The sequence below is a fragment of the Choloepus didactylus genome, chromosome 4, assembly GCF_015220235.1.
Source record: "Choloepus didactylus isolate mChoDid1 chromosome 4, mChoDid1.pri, whole genome shotgun sequence".
Taxonomy (NCBI): domain Eukaryota; kingdom Metazoa; phylum Chordata; class Mammalia; order Pilosa; family Megalonychidae; genus Choloepus; species Choloepus didactylus.
In genome coordinates this window covers 3,032,242-3,052,238 of record NC_051310.1, presented here as the reverse complement: position 1 = coordinate 3,052,238, position 19,997 = coordinate 3,032,242, and the positions used below count along the sequence as shown (strand labels likewise).

The 19,997-nt window shown below is 67.8% G+C and overlaps 1 protein-coding gene across 1 annotated transcript in view; it reads left to right on the top strand.

The window, feature by feature from the left end:
* Positions 1 to 19,200, top strand: part of LOC119532537 (kinesin-like protein KIF26A) — a 19,819-nt gene extending 619 nt beyond the window's left edge. The window contains exons 2-5 of the mRNA XM_037834999.1: positions 9 to 353; positions 9,592 to 9,999; positions 15,828 to 15,952; positions 17,586 to 19,200. Of these exons, the coding sequence (XP_037690927.1) occupies positions 9 to 353; positions 9,592 to 9,999; positions 15,828 to 15,952; positions 17,586 to 17,607 (900 nt within the window). The 3' untranslated portion in view covers positions 17,608 to 19,200. The remainder of the gene's footprint in view (positions 1 to 8; positions 354 to 9,591; positions 10,000 to 15,827; positions 15,953 to 17,585) is intronic.
* The last annotated feature ends 797 nt before the right edge of the window (positions 19,201 to 19,997 follow it).

The window sequence follows — 19,997 nt, the reverse complement described above, 5'->3', positions numbered from 1 at the left end:
TTGGCGAGTGCGTAACTCGGGGGCCCGGGCGCGCCGAGGCCTGGAGCCCGGGGTCCCCGGTGGCGGCCCCAGCTCACCGTTCCCCCTGCGCTCTCCCCCTCCCCGCCCAGGTGGCCGAGGGCGGCCCGGCCCGCGAGCCTCTGCCGCCGCTGGAGGTGTCCCCGCGCAAGAGGCTGCCCGCCGCGCCGGAGCCGGACCCGTGCGGCGGCCGTCCTGCGCCCGAGGGCGCCGGGGCGGGCGCCGAGCAGGGCCACTCGGCCGGCGGAGGCTGGTGCCGCCACTGCCACACGAAGCTCGCGGAGCTCAAGCGACAGGCGTGGAAGCTGGTCAGCGGGCCCGGGACACCCCTCCGCGTAAGTGACCCCCACTTCGGGCTGGTCGCCCAGGGCAGGGCTCAGGCTGGAACTCGGGGAACCGCGGCGGGGTGGGGGGAGGGGACCAGCTCGCGGTACTGCTGTTTGCACCTCAGGCTTTGGCCAGGTCCCTTCCTGTCTCTGGGTCTCAGTTTCCCCCTTTGTAACACGGATGTGTGTGAGCTGAGGCAGCTCATCCTAAGGGGGTGCTGCGGGGCTGCAGATGGGCTCTGAGGGGGATTGGGCTGGAGTTTTTACCCGGAGCCCCAGATGTCCTGTCCCCTCCCACCATTTGCACTGGCAAGTCTGTGTTCCCAAGGGGGAGGGGAGAGGAGATGGCCCGTGCTGCACCCCAGTACAGTCCTGCCTGCTGCAGGTTACTGGGTGCGCTGCTGTCCTTGGGACCCCTGGGCTCCCCACCAGGTGATGGAAATTCCACAGCTGGACGGCGTGAGGGTGGCTGGCCCTGCAGCCGCCTGCCTGCCCGCTGCCTGGGCGGAGAGAGGAAGTGCCTGTCCGGGTCACCACGGCCGCCAACAAAACCTGGGGCCACCCATCGGGAAATTGAGTTGCCAGACTGGGGGAGGGGGTCCCCAGGCTCCAGCACAGCTGGCAAGGTGATTGCCAGGGGAGAAGGCGCCCGTGTGTTTCTGCGGGCCGGCGGGCTTGGCCACGGGGCATTGTTCAGGGAACAATGAGCTACAAGTTCGCACAGCCTGTGTGGGGTTCTCCGGAGGAAGCCCGTCCCTCCCGGCCTTCAGGCGTTTGAAACAGTTCCTGGGAAGTCCACATAATTCCCATTGAATCTAAATATAGTCCCCCAAGGAGGGGGCTGCGAGTCTGGGGGTGGGGCGGGGCCCAGGGGTCCCTGGGTGTTCTCTGCCGGGGCAGGGTGGGGAGCAGGTCTGGTTTCTGCCCTGGGTGTGCTTTCCAGGCCCTTCTGGAGCCTTGGGGTGGGGGCGGTGCAGCCCCTCCACGCAGGCCAGGGGAGCGGCCGTGTCTGGTCCCCAAGGACCCTCAGGTCCAGACTCCTTTGTGCCTGTTGGAGCCATGGGGCCTCCCCTTTAGGGGAAACTGAGGTGGGAGCCTTAGGTGACCGAGCCGCTCTTCTGCTCGGTGTGGGCTCTGGCCGGTGACACTGCCCAGGCCCTAGTGGTGGCCCTGGCCTGGCCAGCTGAGGACAGGGGCCGCGAGTCCGGTGGAGAGCTGCGGTTGCGCCAGCCGCAGGTGGGTTCAGTGTCTTGCCTCTGCAGATGGCCTGTTGGGGAAGCCCACCCAGAACCCACCTTCCACATCCTCTGGCCCCCCCCGGGATTCGTATCCCTTCCCTGGAGGCCACGGAACCCACACCCTCTCACGTGGCCGCCTGGGGTCCCGGCCAGGGCGTGGGACCAGGTCTTCGTCCCTGTGGGGTATCCCCGCGTGGTGTCCTCCCTCCTGGGTTTTCTCCTTTGTCAGATTGGGGAACCCCGTGGGTCAGCTCTGGGAGGGCTGTCCAAACTGTAGAGGGCGGTGCCCCAGGGGCGGCCCCATGGCCCATTGTTTCTCCGGAGAGTTTGGAAACAGGCCCACGTGGGCTCTGCTGCATCACATCCTGTGGCCCTCGCCGGGGGACCTGCTGACCTGGCCGCTTTTGGTTTTGGTTTTGGAAGCGGGGGATCTCTGGGACTGTGGGCACGTGAGGGCGTGGCTGGCTCTGGGGGGCGGATTTGGGTGCAGGGGTGGGAGGCACCGGGCTCTCTGCTCCCGAGGCCCGCATGGCATTGGGACTGTAGAGCTGGCATTTTAGGGTGTCCCCCAGAGGGCCATTCTCATTGTTCACTGTGGCGAGGCGAGCCCCTGGAGGACGGCACTTTACAGTTTCCAGGGAACTTGGCCTGCATTGTCTCCCTTGGCGCCCCACCTCCCTGCGTCACCCTCAGGTCGACAGAGAAGGGCCTTGCTGGGCCCCCATGGCTAGGGGTGGGCTGCAGCCAGGACTGGGTGCTCCTGGCCGGTCTGGCCCTTGCCCCCCGCCCCCTACCTCCCAGGCCCTGCCTGGTCTCAGTTGAGGAGGAGGCTTGGGAGGTCAAGGGGCAGCCTGGCACGGCTGCCTTGACCACCCCATCCCCCGCCCCTGGCATCCCCTCCCCTGGTGCCTGGGGCCCCGCTGACCCTCCTGCCTCAGGCCACTTACTCTCTGCAGCCCTGGGTGGCAGCTCTGTCCTCCCTAAGACGGGACCCCCTCGTCCCCACCTCACAGTGGGTGACCAGGTCCGTGACCACCCTGTCTGCTGTTGTTTTCTGCTGAGACGAGAGCTCGAGAGTCAGGAGGACTTTGGGGTGTCCACCGGGTGTCAGCCATGGCTGCCCTGGGGCTCCTCTCCCGGACCTGGTCTCTGTTTCCTCATCTGTGCGGTGAGGGTGGCCGTGGACCCCCTGTCCTGGGTGGGTGCTTTGGGGGTCCAGAGTCCTCTCCTGGCAGTGGGCGGGGGGTGCCTGGAGGCCCACAGCCACCCACTCTGTGTCCCCGGCACCACAGCGGGGGCTCTGTGGGGCAGGAACTTCCTCTTCCCTCCGTGGTTGGAGCCCCAAATGCCATCCTTCCTGAGCCGAGGAGGGCTGGGGGGGAGCTGCAGCCTGGAGCACCCCCCTTGCCCCTCCCGGCACCCCCACACCACCTGCTCTGCCTGCACCCTGGTGCCCTGGGCCTCGTCCCCTGGCATCTCCCCCAGGGCTCACCCAGGACCCCTCATGGACCCTTGTGGCCCCCCCATGGCCCCCCGTGGACCCCCCCGTGGCCCACCTGCCTCCTCTGCCCAAGGCCCCTGGGTTCAGCTGCTCTCACTCTTGCTTCATCCCTGGTTTGTCCCCTCTCCCAGACCCTGCTTCTCTCACCCTCCCGTCCCCACACTCACCTGGCAAAATCCCAGCTTGGGAGAGAGCCAGCGTCCCGTGGGGTTGGCACCTGCTGCACTGACCACGGCTGGATGGACACAGACTGTGCTGACCAGTACTTGGAACTCACAGCCACAAAGCTCGTGGCCCCTCTGGCTGCCCAGCAGGTTCTGTGTCCATCACACCTGCCCTCCCATTGGCTGCCTGCTCTCTGCAGACTGGGCATCTGCTCCACACCCCTGCACCCCTCGCTGCCCTCCCTCTGCCCCTTCCACACCTCCCGGGCACTGCAGTGGCCGCTGGCTGGTCCCTGGGTCCTCAGAGGAGCTTGACGAGGGCAGGGAGGTGTTTGTTGAATGACTAAGTGACCACGGCTGTGTCCTTGTGGGCTGCTGAGGCGAGACCCTGGGTCTCTGCCACCTGAGGCCATGGCCCCTCCGAGGAAGCTACACCCCCTGCAAAGGCCTGTGCCCCTCTGGGGGGGGGGGCTGTTCAAGGGACCACCCCAGCTGCTCCAGATGTACCCCTGGAGGTGGCAACCCCACCAGAGACATGTGACACCCAACGTGTCGATGTCGGCGCTGAATTGATTAGCACGCCCGGCAGTGGGAAGCAATCGATTCTCATTTAGCTCCTGTGACTCTCTCACTCACCGTCCCCAAGAGTTCCAGAAACACCGCTGTCCCCTGCCCCCCAGAGCCCTGAGCTGGACAGCGGGCTGCTCCCAGGTTGTGAGGCTGGGGCCTGGTGCAGCTCAGGGGGTGCCCCGACTCGGGGTATCTCCATCGTGTGCAGCGGGACAGCTCTCGGGCTGTCAGCCTGGCTGTCCCTCCCGCCCTCTCCTCGGCCCTGGAGTGGCCCGCTGACCCCCGGAGGGCACCTTGTGCATGTCTGTGTACCCCTGCAGGTGCCCGCTGGCTCCAGGGCTGGCGGGCTGCCAGCTCCAGCATTAGAGCCACTTCCCCCAGGAAGCCTTCTTGGCTGTCCAGCGGGTGGGGGCCTGCTCTGGTCCCCCATGGCCCTCGGCTGTGGTTTCTCTGGCTTGTGAGCTCCCTGATGGGGCCAAATCCCTGCAGGCCACAGACTGGGCCTGATTCGTCTGAGTCCAGTTGGCATGGGGGGGGGGGTAGGCGTGTCCGTGGCCCCCAGGCTCGGGCTGGGCCACCTCCGTGCTGGGCGAGGGCATCTGTCTCAGGCTGCCCGGGTGGGGGACCAGAGCCCAGGAGCCGGTGGGCTCGGGAGCAGCCGAGGGGGTGAGGGGTGGATGCTGCCTGGTGGCCTCCCCACTGGCGGGGGTGCGATGGCTCAGCTGGGAGAGGAGCTGCTCGTGCAGCTGGGCTCCTGTGGGATGGGTTTGAAAACAGGGCTCCCCTCCAGGAACCGTGGATCCTCCCAGGCTGCCCGGGGGTCCGAGCCTGGGCACGGGGGCCTGGGGGATCTCTGGACTGGGTTCTGCTGGGCAGACACTGGGGCAGGCCAGCCTCCTGGGTGAGGAGAGGGGCCCTGGGCTGGGGACAGCAATGCTGGGGACGGGAGCCCGAGGCTGCCCCTCCTCGGGTGTGCTCACCCCTGTGCAGGGCCTCAGTTTCCCCAATGTGGGCTGAGTCCTCTCTCTGGCTGGCCTTCGGGCTGACTTCCACTTCCCTTCTCGGCTGAGGGGGCAGCAGGCCCTGCTTTGGGGTGGCCTGGCTCCATGGGGACCCCACCAGCAGTCTCTGCCCGTCAGCTGAGGGACTGGGGTGGGGGGAGCGGCTCGGTGGTGCCTGGGGCTGGCGGGTTCCGGCGCCTGGAGGGCCATTTGGACACGGCCACAAGCGCTCACCTCTGGCCAGCGAGCCTGGGAGAGCCCGCTCGCCCCACTGCCCATTTCCAGGTGGAGCATGTGGGGCCCCAGCCCTCGCCAGGCACCCTGCCTAGGAGCTGGGGGCTGGAGAGCCCCCCACCGTACTTCTCCCACCTTTCTGCATAGCCTTGTTTCCGCTCAGGGCCAGGGGAACCTAGATCCCCAGCCACAGCCAGCTCTGCCCCCGTGCCCCTTGGACGGGGTACCTGGGGGTCCCACCCGCTCCTCACAGCCGGCCTGCCTATAACCAGAGGGTGGTCCTGGAGTCCCCAGCTCAGCCGCCAAGGCCCCCACCCCTGCCAGCTGGTGGGAGAACCAGGAGACCTCCCTGAGGGTGTGGCTCTGGAACGCGGGCCCTTGTACGGGACGGGAAGCTGAGGCCCGCGGAGGCTGTGCCTTCAGGCACCCCCACAGCTGGGGTGCCGAGTGCCTTCCTGAGCAGTGGGGCGCCCTGCGCACCCCGCTCCTGTGCCCCCCTCCCCAGCTGAGCGGCTCTCGTCTTTCTGGGCTGTAGTCCCCAGGGCCCCTGCCACCCAGGCGTGTGGCTCTTTGTTGCCTTGGCCGTGACCTGGGGTGGGGGGCAGGGGGCCATGAGGGGAGGAGGCCTCAATGAGCCAGTGTGTGCCCTCAGCTGCCAGCTGGGCGGGTGCCTGGCACCCGGCTGCCGGGGGGTTGTGCCGGTCGGTGCTGGTTGGGCGGGACCCCCCCTGCCCCCTGTGAGGACGACGCCCGAGTCAGCAGGGGCCCTTCAGGGCTGCAGGGCGGTGGGACCGGGGTGTTCTCCAGTGTGCCGGCTGGCGGGCGAGGGGGGGCCTGGCCCGGGGGTCTCTGGGCCTGCTGGGTCCAGTGGGGGTGGGGTGGCCCGGCCCCTATGGGGGGCTGGGGTGGGGGGCCGGGCGGCGAGCTGTGGCGGCTGCAGCTGGGGGAGTTTCCAGCTGGAAACCGGCGCCGGCTCCTGGCACCCTGCCCGGCCGCTGCGCGAGATGCTGGCATTTCCTCGACGGCAGGATCCCCGGGGGCAGCGCCTGGCCGGGCAGCCGGGGGCCCCTTCCTGGACCTGTTGTCAACTCCGGATGTGGTGGCTGCACGTGGTCACCCCAGGAGAGCTTTGTTTGTGAAGGGGAGGCCGGGGTGGAGGGGGCGGGCAGGGGGTCCCCTTTTAAAAGACGGGGCGATGGGGGCAGGGAGGCCGCTTGTCCCCGAGGCCTGGGCGCCTGCCTGAGCAGCTGGTGGCCGCGGCGGGATTGGGGCTCAGCCGGCCTTGGGGGGGATGACGGGCAGCAGGTGTTCCCGGTAAACATGTCCGGGCCTCCCACGGGACAAAGTGGAAAGGTGACTTACAGCACCCCGAGACCCAGGAATGAAAAGTGAAATGCCTTTTTAGGGAGCAGGGAAGTGCCCTAAAACCCGGGGTGTGTGGCTAGGTTGTGCCCAGTGCCGAACTGAATCAATTTAAGAAAAACGTTTCCAAAAGGAAGTAAAATATCTGTTGAATTAGACCATAAAGAGGAACTTGAAGGTGACTTGTAGTGGGGTGATACTGGCTGGTTCTGAAGGCTCCAGGCCTGGCGGGGGTGGGTGACGGGTGGGCAGAGGCCGGGACTGTCGGGTGAAAGTTCCCGAAGGGGCCCCGTGGCGGGGGGAGGAGAGGCCTGGCTGCCCAGCCCTGGGCCGGGGGCCTGCGGAGTCTGGCGGGCAGGAAGGGGTGACGGGGGTTTTGTTGGGGCCGCGTGCCCTGCGGAAGCTGTGGGAAGGCCACGGAGCGTGGCCATGGGAGGGGCAAGGGCAGGGCAGCCGGATGGGCCTTTGTCTCTACCCCTGGGGCTTCCGCCAAGCCGCCCGTCCCTCGGAGTGGACGATTTCAGCTCCCCCGGGGGAGCCCCACCCCAGAGCCCCTCCACACCCCCTGGGCCCAGCTGCCACCTGCTGCAGGGGGTCCACAGGTGGGAGGCCCGGCCCCCTGGTGGGGTGGCCGTGAGCGGCCCGGGTCCGGCGAGGGAGCCGGCTCTGCTGGGCGTGGATTTGCCTGAGTGGCCAGTGCTGCCAGGGCTCCCAGCCCCCTGGGCATCACCATGCTCCCCTCAGCAGCTCTCCCCTTCTCCTGGGGCCTCTGCTCGTGCGGGTCTGTGATGAGGGGCTGAGGCCCGGCCCCAGAGGGGGGCCCTACCTATGCTGGGGGACCCCTTAGGGCCCTCCGCCTGGAGCTGGGCTGGTGAGGGGCTGGGGGGGGGGTGCACTGGGCCCGGGAGGTGCGTTTGGGTTGGTGGGCAGGGTCCGGGGCAGCCGGGCACAGGGAAGGGTCTGAGCCAGCAGGAAGACGGGAAGCCCTGTGGGGGGCCCTGGGACCAGCAGTTCTCGCCAAGGGCCTCCGTCTCCCCAGGGGGCTTGATGAGCTGACCCCTCAGCCCGGATCTCAAGGCCTGGAAGCCTGGGTGGGGGCCGGGCTGGGGCTGGGCGGTGGTCTCAGGTCTGTCACTCTGTGTCCTGCACTGCTCTCCTGTTCCCACTGTGCAGGCCAGGACAGCGGGGCAGGGGGCACAGGGGTGGGCTCACCCAGAGGCCTGAGGCCCTCAAGAGCTGGGGCTGGGGCTGGGGTTGGGGCCGGCCGGGGTCTGGCTTGGGGTCTGGGCTGTCTTTCCCGTGGGTTGGGGGCTCTCCCCCCGAGCAGCCTGCCAGAGCCCCCTGCCCAGTGGAAAACTTGGTCACCCGAGCCAGGGGCCTGGACAACAGCTGGGCGGACCAGGCCGCTCCCCAGCCCCCAGCCCCCCGGCCCCCCAGCCCCCCAGTTCCCCAGCCCCCCAGTCTCTGGCCCCCAGTCCCTGGCAGCCCCGTCTCAGTCCCAGTCCCCCTGCCGGGTGGCCCCTCCTGGGTGGGTGGCTGCTGGCCCCCTTTGTGGCCAGCAAGTCTGGCTTTGGTGCATCTGGGTGGCCCCGGCTGCGTTTGTGGAGTGGGGTTCCTGAAGCCCCCACTCTGCAGCAGGGAGTGGGGGGCGGGGGGAGGCGGCTGCCCGAGAGGACTCAGTTTCCGGGGGGCCCTCCCACTGCCTCTGCAGGTCTCCCCTGTGCACTGTGACCCCGGTGCCCCCGACCTGGGTGGACAGCCCTCAGGGGTGCAGGAGGCGCTGGGGTGTCCGCCTGCTGGGGCCGGATGCACTTTGGGGCTCCGAGCACCCCAGCCCCAGCTGGAGAGAGCCAGGCCCTTCCGGAGCGGCCCGTGAGCCGGGCAGCTGGCACGGCTCCCAGCCTGGTGGGTCCCCCTCACCTCCTGCCCGACTGCTGGGAGACGGGGGCGCCAGGTGGGACCGGGGAGTGGGGACTGGAGCGGCCGCTCCAGCTGCCTGGCCGAGGGCCCCGCACCGTGCCGGCCACCTGGGCCACCGCTGCCCGAGTCTGGTGGCCACAGTCAGGGCTCAGGGAACACGGGTGGTGGCCTCAGCTTCCTCCTCCAAGCAAGGGTGCATTTGGGGTGGCTGCGGCCCCTCGTGGGCAGTGCAGGTGGCAGGTGGGCTGGGCCCTGCCCGGGGCGGGTGGCAAAAGGGCCGCGGGCCCTATGCTCTGGGGGCGGCCCAGGCTGGGGTGGGCTGTGCCGGGGGCGCTGCTGTGAGACAGACACAGGCTGGGTCTGGGTCTTGCCCTGGCAGGCGGGACTTGGGAAGGCCTGGGAGGCCGGGGCTGGGCTGCTGCTCTGTCCAGGGCGCTGGACGTCCTGCTCAGGAAAGGCACAAGGACACGAGGGGCCGGGCCCACCTTGGGGGCCCAGAAGAACCAGACCACTCGGCCTGGAGCAGGACAGACTGCCCTGGGGAGGGGCAGGGAAGAGCCCGGTCGGGGACCCTGAGGGTCCCGTGGGGGGTGGAGTCTTGGTGGAGTCCCGGCCGATGAGGTTCACTCTGACCAGTTGCCGCCTCCTCCAGGAAGGGGTTGCCTCCTCCAGGAAGCCTTCCGTGACCTCCAGGCTGGGTGAGATGTGCCGGCTCCCCTGGCGCTGTTCCCGTGCCCCCGGACTCCAGTGTCTCCCTCGGGTGCGGCTCGGCCCGGGCATTGTGCATGGTGGCCGTTGAGCCTCGCTGCCTGCCCAGGGTGGCTGGGGCTCGTTCTTGGACGGTGATCGCTATCCTGTTGGCGCAGTCACAGAGAGGCTCTCGCCTCCTTGTCCTGACCAGGGCCAGAGACCCCGGAACGGTGGGAAAGTCTCAGCCCCCCACCCCGTCCCGACCGGCTTGAGTCAGGGCGGCCCCTTGGGGCCCGGGGACACGCCGCTGGTGGGAGTCCGGCCAGCCGGGGTCTGCTCCGTGGCCGAGCGGCTCTGCCCCCCACGGCAGGCCTGGGGTGTCCTGGAGTGCGGTTGGTGACGCCGAGGGGTGGGCGGCCACCAAGGCCGCGGGGGTCACTGTCCAGCCCTGAAGGTCATTTTCCTGCTGGGCTCGTGGGGGTGAGGCTGCTCACGGCTTATCGTCGGCCGTGGGTCGTGTGCCGAGCTCGCCCGGGCCCTGACCGCGCCTCTGTCCTTTGCCCCCAGGACCCTCGCCTCTCGGCCCTGCTTCTCGACAAGCTCCCGGCGCTGCCCGATGGCCGCCCCGAGGCCGAGCGCCGCTGCTGTGCCCTGTGCACCGCGTCCCTGGGCCGGCACCCACGGGAGGCCCTGCAGCCCCTTCCGGCCCCCACCAGCCCGGAGGAACCCGGCGGCCCCCATGGAGGGTCCAGCGCCACGACCAGCACCAGGGACCTGCCGGGAGCGGGGTCGGGCCGCCCGGGGCCGGAGCGGTGGAGGGGGCCGGCCTGGCCGCCCGGGCCCAGCGTGCAGGTCTCGGTGGTCCCGGCCGGCCTCGGCGGGGCGCTGAGCACGGTCACCATCCAGGCCCAGCCGTGCCCGGAGGGCACATGGAGCGTCTCGAGGGCGAACAGCTTCCTGCCGCCCTCCTGCCTGGTGAGTTCCTGGGCGGGTGGGTGCCGTCCCCCCCGGGCCCTGCGGTGTGGCGTCTCCCTGGCGCAGGGGCCTGGCCGTGGGGCGGGCTCTGGACCCCTGTGGTTTTTGTCCACCTGTCCGAGACCACACTGATGGCCACGTCGGGCTTCCAGCTGGGGACTGACGAGGCCCCATGTTCTCGCTGGACGGGACGGGACCCTTATCCCTCAGGCAGAGGTGGGGGGCGTCTCCTCGTGCAGAGGGGCCTGTAGCCCCCCACTCCCTGGGCTCCCTCCCACCGGGGCTCCCCCCAGCTCCAGGGCCACGGTCCCGGGACACAGACCTCCCGTGGCGAGGGGTCAGCAGCCTGGCCGGTGGGCACTGACCCCGTCCCCGCAGGGCCTGGCCTCTGCCCCTTGGGTGATTCAAGAAGACCCTGGCCCGGGAGGGCTCCCTCTGCCCTCTGGACCCCCAGGGGGCTCCAATGTGTGTCTGGGGGTGTCGCCTCCTGGGACCAGCTCTGGGGGGGCTGGGGGCTGGGCCAGCACCAGGGCTCGAGGCACCCATGGGGGCCCGACTGCTTCCCGTGGGCCACAGAGCTTTGTGCTGACGTCTCCCTCCCGAGTGGCCTCTGTGACCCCCAGTTTTCCGCTGGGGTAGGGGTGCTAGCAGGAGGCTCCCAGAGCAGGTGGGCAGTGTTTTGCTGGTCTTTCCTGGGATGCTGGAGGGAGTTGGTGTGGGGTTTTGGGGTCCCTGGGGTGATCGGGGCTGACTGCACAGGGGGTGGGCACCCCCCCAGCAGTGTGGGGCCCTCAGGGGGCTGAGGCTGAGGGTCCGGCAGGCCTGGCACAGGGGCTCGTGCCATGGAGCTGGGGTCTGGGGGCATCCGAGGCAGGTCTCTCCAAGCCGGAGGTGAAGCAGCGAGACGGGCGGGGGCTGTGGGGCGTCCGGCTCAAGTGTCTTCTGTGAGGGGCATCCCCCCGGAGCCCCAGGGCCGAGCTGTCTGGACGCCCGGGAGAAACTTTCTGCTCGACCCACGTCCTAGCGACGGCTGCACGGCCCGCACCTTCGTGTGGAACTGTCCCTGTGAGGGAGGGCGGGCGGTGGGCTGTGTACCAGTGTCGGAGGGGCTGCGGGGACAGGGCCATGGGGACCCCCGTGCCGGGCGGGCCCGTCCCCACCTCCTGGGCGAGCGGGGCTGGCTGGACAGCGCCATCCTCTTGGCCCCCGACGGGAAGCCTGGGCAATGCTGGCCCCACGGCCGGTCCCAGGGGCGGCCCCTCTGGCTCACGGGAGGAACCCACAGACCTTAGCCGGCACCTCCAACTGGGGGGGCACGTGGAGGGGGCTTGCGGAGGGGGCACAGAGGGGTGTGTCTGCCCAGAAATGCAGGGCAGGAGTGGGTGGTCCGCCCTCCTCAGGCAGGGTGGGCTGGTGGTCCCGGCCCCTCGCCGGGCAGCTCTGCAGGTGGTGGCCACCCCGGAACACGGGCCCCCTGGCTGTGCGCATCGATCGCCTCTCGGGGTGCAGGGATGGATTTATAATTAGACAGCGGCCCCGGTGATCGATGGGGAGATGATTAGACGTATAACTAGAACCGCCGGACGCAGATGAGGCTCTTTCCCCTTTGCCGGGTCGATCGGTGGAGGCAGCTCCGGAATGCTAGAGCAGGACATGCTGGACTTCAGGACTAGGTGCTTGTGGGGGACGGCGCCGTGCTGGCCGTGCTGGCCGTGCTGGCCGTCCGTGGCCCAGGCTGCAGAGCATGTGGACCACAGGAGCACTGTGGGCCCGGCTGTCCTGGGACATGGCGTGGGGGGTGCAGGGGTCGGCCTGGGGATACTTTCATCTCGGGGCGGGTGGCCCAGGGCTCCAGGACTCCGGACGCCGTGGCTGTGCCGCTGCGGTCTTGCCCTGGGCGTGGACGTCCTGGGGGCCCAGGGGTCGGGGTGGGGCAGCCTCTGCCAGCACAGGCTGTAATCAAAGTCCCAGCCCTGTTCTGGCCCCTGAGGGGTGTCCCGCTGCCCAAAGGCCCGAAGACGCCTTCCCATCCGCCCTGGCACCCACTTTCCAGGCCGGTGGAGACGGTGACCAGGAGCTTTGGCCCCAGTGTGGACTAAGCCCTTGGTGAGAGCAGGGGCAGCTGTGGCCAGAAGAGCCCCTCGGCCTCTGTGGAGGAGGGAGGCTGCCCATGGGGAGCACGGCTCTGGGGCTGTCCCCTGCCTGCAAGCACCACTCTGCTCTGAGTCTGGAACGTTCCACGGGCAGGGGCTCAGGTCTGCAGACTGAGGCCTGTAAGGGGGGAGGTTGGAGCTTCACGGGAAATCCTTGCTTAGAGCCTGTTTTCTCTCCTGCACACCCGGACACCTTGGGATTGCCGAGGGGTGGTGCCAGGTGAGGGAGGGGCTGAGGTGAGGCTGCTGACCGCCCCTTCCTGGGTCCCCTGGTGGGAGCAGAGACAGACCCCAGGTGCCGTGGGCTCCAGGCCAGGCTGCCCGGGGTGGGGGGCAGGAGGGAGGGCTTCCTGGAGGAGGTTGCCGTGGCCTTGAAGCCAAGTAGGGGAGGCCTTTCCCGGCCGAGGCCTGGGAGGAGACAGGGTTCCCTTGAGGCCGCAGGGGGCACTGCCCCTGTGCCCCCATCAGCTCGGCTGTCTCCCCACCCCATGAACCCTGGCTGGGGGCCCTGGCGGACACCCACCCTTTCTCGGGGGCCTCACCTGCAGGCTGGACGGTGGAGGGAGCTTTGGGAGGGTTGAGGCCCAGCTCTTGCCGACACTCCCCATCTTACGGCTGGTGCTGCCTGCTGGGCCTCGGTTTACCCCTTCACCTGCCCCCCCCGCCCCTACCCCAGGGATCTCTCCACGGGCAGGTGGGTGCTCTCGTCGGGTGCCCACATCTTACCAGCCAGAGCCAGGCCTGAAGGCACCCACGAGAGCGCTGAGCTTGATGCTTCCTGAACCACGGAGGTCCGTGGTGCTCTGCTGCGGTGTGTGCGCAGTGTCTGGTCTCTAGGCACCCCAGCACGGGGGGCTGCGGCTGTGACTTAGCCCCGGGGGGCTGGGAGTCCTGGCTGGGGGTGGTGGGGTCGGAGCAGGGGGGCAGGCAGGATGGACAGCCTGGCCCGGGGGCTTTTGGGGCCAGGCTGAGGCGCTCCGGCTGGCGAGGTGGGCTGGGGTCTGTCCTGGCGTGGGGCGGGGGTCGGGCCGGGCGGGTGGGCCGGGGCGGGCCGGGGAGCCTGCTCACGCTCTCCTCTCTCCATGCTTCTCCTTTCGTTGCTGCTTGTGAAGCCTCCCATCACGTTTTCAGTTTGGCCGTCCGCACGCCCCCCTCCGTGACCCCCTCTCTGCTCTCCCCGTGTTGTGGTCTTCCCTCTCGCCGGCCCCTCCCCACCCACCCCCTCCCTCCGCCTCTCGCTTTGCCAAACGGCTTCTTTTGGCGCCCCGGGCTCTGCTTGTGGCAGGAGTCGGCAGCGGCCGGCCCGACAGACGGAGCCGTGTCCCAGCGGCTGGAGGGGACGGCGGCGCCCAGGACAGGTCAGTGCGGGGAGGCCCTGGTTTCCGACGGCCGGGCCCTGCCGGTGGAGGCGGAGAGGCCGGCGAGCGCGGGCCGGGGCGGACAGCCGGGCCCTCGGCCCCCGTCGTGCCACGTTCCACTCAGGGTGGACTCGGAGCTGCCCGGGCGCCGGTGTGGGCCCCGTGGTGGTGCCGTGCTCCCCCGCCCGACCCCCAGGAGGCGGCTACGGCTGTTGGTGGCAGCTCACAGCGGGTGCCCCGAGGAGCCCAGACCCTGGGGGGACATCGTGGCCTCTCACTGTAAATCGCTTCTTTCCTACCCTGCTCCGCTCCACAAAGGAGTCCAGAGAGCTCGCCGGGAGCACAGTTTTAGTGATTTTAGAAAAAAAGGCCTTGGCGCTCGAGGAGAGGGGAGGCAGGTTGTGCATGTCCGGCTGGTCGGGCCTCCCGGGCTCTGGGCTCCCGACGGCTGCGTGGGAGGCGGCAGCTGTCCGGCCCTCGCTGCCTCCCTCCCGGAATGTTCCGGAGGGCCGGGTGCCCCTCTGCTTGCCCTTCCCCGCCGTGTCCCCCGCCCGCCTGGCTGGAGGCCCTGGAGGAGGGTTTGAGTTAAGTGAACACCTACTGTGTGCCAAGCAAGGAGCCAGATGTGAGGATCCGAGGAGACGGCAGCCCCCCAGGCTTGCCTGTTCCTGGCCCGCCTAGGGGTCCGTGGGTGTTTGTGGTTGGGGTGTGCTACTGCGTAATTGCTTGGTGGTTGAAAAGCTCTGTGTGGTCAGCGTCAAGCCAAGGCGAGGTGGAGGGCTGTGAGCCCAGAGCGGCAGGCTGGGCTGGGTTCTGAGGGATGAGCAGGAGTTCCTCCTGAGACGGCGAGGCCCAGCCCTGCAGGCAGAGGGAGCTGGTGGGGCGTGTTGTGCTGGCACAGCGGCTGGTGCACGCTGAGCCCTGTGGGGGGCCTGGGCTCCGGCCAGCGGAGGCGGGTGAGGGCCTGGGCTGACCCAGCCTTGCCCTCCTCTGACTGCTACCACCGTGCCCTTCTCACAGCCCAGGGGAGACGCCGGTACCCCGGATGCCGGGTGGGTGGGCTCTCTGTGAACGGGGCTTGCAGATGTGGTTCTGCACCACGTCTCCAGAGTGGTTTGGAAGCTGGTACCAGCCGCAGGCTGGGGTGGGCGAGACCCTCCTCGTGGTGGGGAGGGTGCTGGGCTCTGCTCCAGGTCATAGGGCCAGCCCTCCCTGGGCCTGGGGGCTGGTTCTGCTGAAGGGTCCCTCCCTGGGAGACCCCAGGAGGCTGTTTTCCAGGCCCCACCAGGCCCGCGCCCTCCCCCAGGTGGTTCCGGAGCAGGGGCCTGGGGTCCGGGGCCCGCCGTAGCCTCGTAAAACATGCCCACTGGGGCCGGATCTCGAGCTGGCTGGCGCCTGTCCCGGGAGCATTTAGTTACATTTGTGCTTCAGTGCAAGGTTGTCTCCTTTTGTGGAATTTATTTTCGCTAATTAGATGGGAACGGCAGTGCAGCAGTGCAGGCGCTGGAGACGCCGTGTATCATCGTCTGCGAGGTCATTAGTGCTCGTGGCAAACATTTATTGTGATTTTCTTTCTGATTATGCCTCTCGGTGCTCCCCGATGGACAGCCCGGGCCGGGAGGGCCCTGTGTGTGGGGGGGCGTCTGCGATGGGCTCTGGAGACCTCTGGGGTCGCTGCGTCTCAGGAGCTCAATGGGATGAGGGGGGATCAGGCACTGGGAGGATGATGTTACCTGGGGACCCCTTCCCCCACCCTGATGTCCCCCGGGTCTGTCTGCCGGGGCAGCCCCCCACAAGCCAGCGAGGGGCCTGCAGGGCTGCTGCCCGCTGGCCTGTGCCGTCTGGGTGGGAGGTGGGGAGGGACGCGCTGGGCCCTGCCTCTCGGCCGTGGTTTCCGGGGTCTCTCCAGCTGCACCAAGCTCAGCACGTGTGGGTCCCTCACAGGGCGCTGGGGCTCCGGGCTGCTCGTGTACCTCCCACCTGGGGGCGTCCGCCACCCCGTGTGTCCTTCACGGGGGTTCCCTGCTCCCTGTCCTCCCCCACTTGGGGTTCCCTGTCTGCCACCCCACCTGTCTCTTCCTCCATGGGGTCCCCCTGCTCCCCGTGTCTCCCCCACTCGGGGTCCCTCGTCTCTCTGTCCTTGTACCTGTTTGCCCCACCATGATCCCCCTGCCCGCCTGTCTCCTCTTCCCCGTGGCTTCTCCCCACACTTGCCCCTCTCTCGCCCCCACAGGGACCACACCATTCACCCACTAACCATGGGGTCCCCCACCCTGCTCCCCGTCTCCCCCTCATGGGGGCCTCCTCTCTCCCCCAGGCCGAGGCGGCGGTGGCTGCAGTGGCAGTGGCCGACACGGTCCGAGACGCCTGCCCCACGCTGGGCCCCGGCAGCGTGTCCAGGGGCTCCCCTGGCCCCTCGGCTGCGACTAGCTTCTTCATCAGGTACGTCCTCGTGGGCTCCACAGACCACCAGGGCACCCCGCGGGGCAGGCCTTGGCTGCACCCACAGCCCGGCGGTGCCCCAGGGCCGCTGCCCGGGGGTGGGGGCCATGGGGGAGGCTGTGGGGCCAGCGGCTGGGAACAGTCCCAGCCATGTCGCCTAACCTCTCTGTGCCTCGGTTTCCCTCTCTGTCAAGTGGGGCTCGCCCCGCAGAGCTTCCGGGAGCTGTAGCGAGTAGATGTTTGTGAAGCCCTGAAGAGAGGTGACCCAGAGTGAGGAAAGCAGCCAGGGGCATCCAGGGGCTGCCTGTGCTGGTGCCTTCCGGAGTGTTCCGCCGTGGCCAGGGAGGCCCAAAGGGCAGAATGGGGTTGGGGGTGTGAGGAGGGGCTGCAGGGGCCCCAGGGAGTGTCCTGGGGGAGACGGGTGAGCCAGGTAGGGCCCTGCAGGGTGGGCTGCACCGAGACCCTTCTGGTACATTCTGCAGCGCCAGCCTTGCTTGCTGCAGGTAGATCCCGTGCCATCAGCCAGAGCATTTAACCTCGAGGCTGACCGTGTCACCTTGGGGGTGCCGTGTGTGTCCCTGATCCAGGCAAGGTGCTCCAGGGGCTCTGGGGGGCTTGGCATCGTGGGGGGCTGCAGCTTTCTCTCTGCTCCGTGATGACACCTGGCCTGAGGCCCTCCAGGCCCTGGGTCCCTGGGAGTGTCGCTGGGCAGAGAGGAGGCCACGTCAGGCTGAGGGCAAAGGTACGGGGTGGGAATTGGCAGTGGAGCACCTGCCCGTGTGGGCGCAGCTCCCCTGCCCCTGGCAGGCGGAGAGACCCCGGGCTGGCCCTCCCGGGCAGACGCCCTGGGTTCTGCACACCCAGGCCCTGTGTGCTGTTTCTGCCTTGCCGGGGGAGGTCTGCGGCTCAGGAGCGGTCACTGCGGCCGGGTCCCTGTCCCTGTGGCCGCCCCGCGTGGTGGCGACGAGCCTGCGGGCACTGGGCTGCTGGACGCCCGCCCCGTCGCCGTGAACGGGGTCCTGCCCAGCCTGTCCCGGAGCCCCTGGTGCCAGCGGCCGGCAGGGTGGCAGCGCGATGGGGTGGAGCGTGAAGCTCGGTCCCAGCCCCAGTGAACCCCAATGGAAGCTCCTGTGTTCTGGGCCTTTCCGGGGCTGGAGGATTGAACATGAACATGAAGGAAAGCTCCACGGGGGCCAAGCTTCTGGGGCCGCCCCGCCCCCCGATGCCCCCCAGGGCCGGGAAGGGGTGTCGGTGTTGCAACTCAGTGCCAATGCGCCCCGCAGAGCCCCCGCCGCCCGCCTTTGTCTCCGAGCAGAGCTGACCTTGGGCTGTTACCATAGAAACGGGGCGCTGAGCGGGACGGGCGCAGGTTCCGAGGGGCCCTGCCATCCCTCCCGCTTGTTAAACGCCCTGGATCGCAGCTCCAGGGCTCCTTCCCCTGCGTGAGACGCGGATTCCCACCCAGCGCCCTGCATGGGCCCCGCCTGCCGGTGAGAGCGCAGGTTTATGGTTCACTGTTCGCTCGTCCGGGGTTTAACTCAGGGTCACCTCATGCAGCTCCGTGGGCTTTTAAAAAGTTTTTATTCTGTTACCATATGCACAGGCTAACATTTCCCCTTTTATTCATTTTCAGGTGCATGTTTCAGTGCTGTTAATTGTGTCCACCACCGTTACCCAAATATCTCCATCGCTTGCAATAGGAGCCCTGTTCGTTTCAAGCCTTCACTCCCCATTTCCCGTCCCCACCCTGTCCCCTGGTGACCCAGGTTCTAGATTCTGACTCCATGAGTTTGCTTATTTTAATCGTTTCATGTGAGTGAGAACACACAACAGTTGTCTTTTGTGTCTCCCTCATTTCACTAGCGTGAGGTCTTCAGGCTTCATCCGTGTTGCTGCGTGTGTCGGGACTCCCTTCCTTTTCACGGCCGGATGGTGTCCATCGTATGGATAGACCTCGTTTTGTTATCCTTTCACCGGGTGATGTTCTCTTGGGTTGCTTTCATCTTTTGGTAATTGTGAACGACGCTGCTGTGAGCATCGTGTGCAAATGTCTGCTCGAGTCCCTGCCTTCAGTTCTCCTGGGCGCGCACGTGGGCGCGGGATTGCCAGCTCCTGTGGTGATTCTGTACTTAACCTTCTGAGGAACCGTCACACCATCCACGGTGGCTGCACCATTTTATTCCCACCTGCAGTGAATGGGGTGGACGTTTCTCCACATCTTCTCCCACACTTGTTGCCCGTTGTTTTAGTAGCAGCCGTTCTGGTGGGCGTGAAACTGTCGCATTCTGGTTTGGATCTGCCTTTCCCCGGTGGCTGCTGATGTTGAGCAGCTTCTCCTGTGTCTTCTGGCTATTTCTGCATCTTCTTTGCAGAGACGTCTGTTCAAGTGTTTTGCCCATTTTTCATTTGGGTTGTTTGCATTCCTGGCTCCTTGGGCGTCTGTGGAAGGTGGGATTTATGGGTGCTTGCCCCCAGGAAGCTGCTCCACTTTGCTTGTCCCAGCCTGTCGGCCCGGCTGGCTTGGTCCCGACTTGGGTTGTGTCGCCACATCCTCCAGCCCGTGGGTGAGATCTTACGATGTTCTGACGCCACTTCTGCTCCCTGTTTTGTGGGTGGGGGGCTGCGACTCAGGGGGAAGGGGCTTTTCCAGACTCCACCATGGCAGCTGCCAGCCTCATGGGGCCTCAGGTACATGCTGGGTACATGGCCTATGCTGCCCCTCCCACTCCCACAGGGTGAGTGAATGAATGAGTGAATGAATGGAGGTGTGAATGAGTGAGTGAATTACTGAGTGCAGGTGTGAATAAGTGGACAATAAGTGAATGAATGAGTGAGTGGGGAGGGAGTGAATCCACTCACTCATTCATTCACTCCCTACTCATTTATTCACTCACTCTCCACTCACCCCCCACTCATTCATTCATCCCAACTTATTCATTTATTCACTTCCCTGCATTCATTCAGCACTAACCCCGGCCCCCGCCCTGCCCAGGGAAGTTCCCTGGCTGGTGGGTGGTGTCTGCGGAGGCAGCCTTTGATCCTGGGAAGAAGCAGAGTGGAGCACCACCTGCAGTGCTGTGGGCCACAGAGGAGGGCTTTGAGGGTTGTGTAGGAGCTGGCAGGTGGCACTTGCCAGCTGGAGGCAGCATGGGGTGGCTTTCGGCTCCTGGGGTCCTGGGTGGGGGGCTGGGCTCGCCCCCTCCTCCCAGCTTGCTCGGAGCGGCTTGTCCCTGGTCTCCAGGTCGGGAGGCCGAGGCCTGGGTGCCCGCAGGGCCCAGGGCCAGGCTTGTGCTTGTCATTGGGCGTTGGCTGCCCCACGCCCTGCTGCACACGCTCCCCTGCCCCGCTCGCCCCCTCCAGCCCTGGGGCACCCCCCTCCAGGTCCAGGAGCCCCTCTGCACCCTCTTCCCATGGCCCCCCTGTGGTCTCCCGTCCTCGGGTGCTTCCTTTCTCACTCCCCCTGCCGTCTGGGCCCAGGCCGGGGCCTCGTGCTCTGGGGCGCCCCCGCCCAGCACTGTGTCCAGCACACCCTGGATGGGAGAGCGCGGGGCCATGCCCTGACCCTGGCTTTAGGGGAGTGGGCTCCGGGCCAGGCCCTTGGGAGCCACCTTCAGGCTCCCTGATCCAGATGCCCGGGGCAGGACCCCCACGCAGAGGGGCCACTCGGGGAGGTTTGGGGCTGCTGGGTGGAGGTGTTTTCCTCGGCCGATGGTTGGTGAATGTCCTTGCCGGCACCAGGACACTCCGAGGTCTCGGAGCCCCCTCCCCTGCCCCCTCCCCTGCCCCTGCCCCCTGTCTCCCCTCCCTACCCCCTCCCCTGCCCCTGCCCCCTGTCTCCCCTCCCTACCCCCTCCCCTGCCCCTGCCCCCTGTCTCCCCTCCCTACCCACCTGCCCCCTGTCTCCCCTCCCTACCTGCCTGCCCCCTGCTTCCCACCCCCTCCTGCACCCTTGCCCAGCCCCCCCATGCCAGCGCACTGCAGCCTCAGTGGGGGTCCTCCCAGCCCCAGGGGCCAAGACCTGGGCCAGCTCCTGACCTGATGGAGG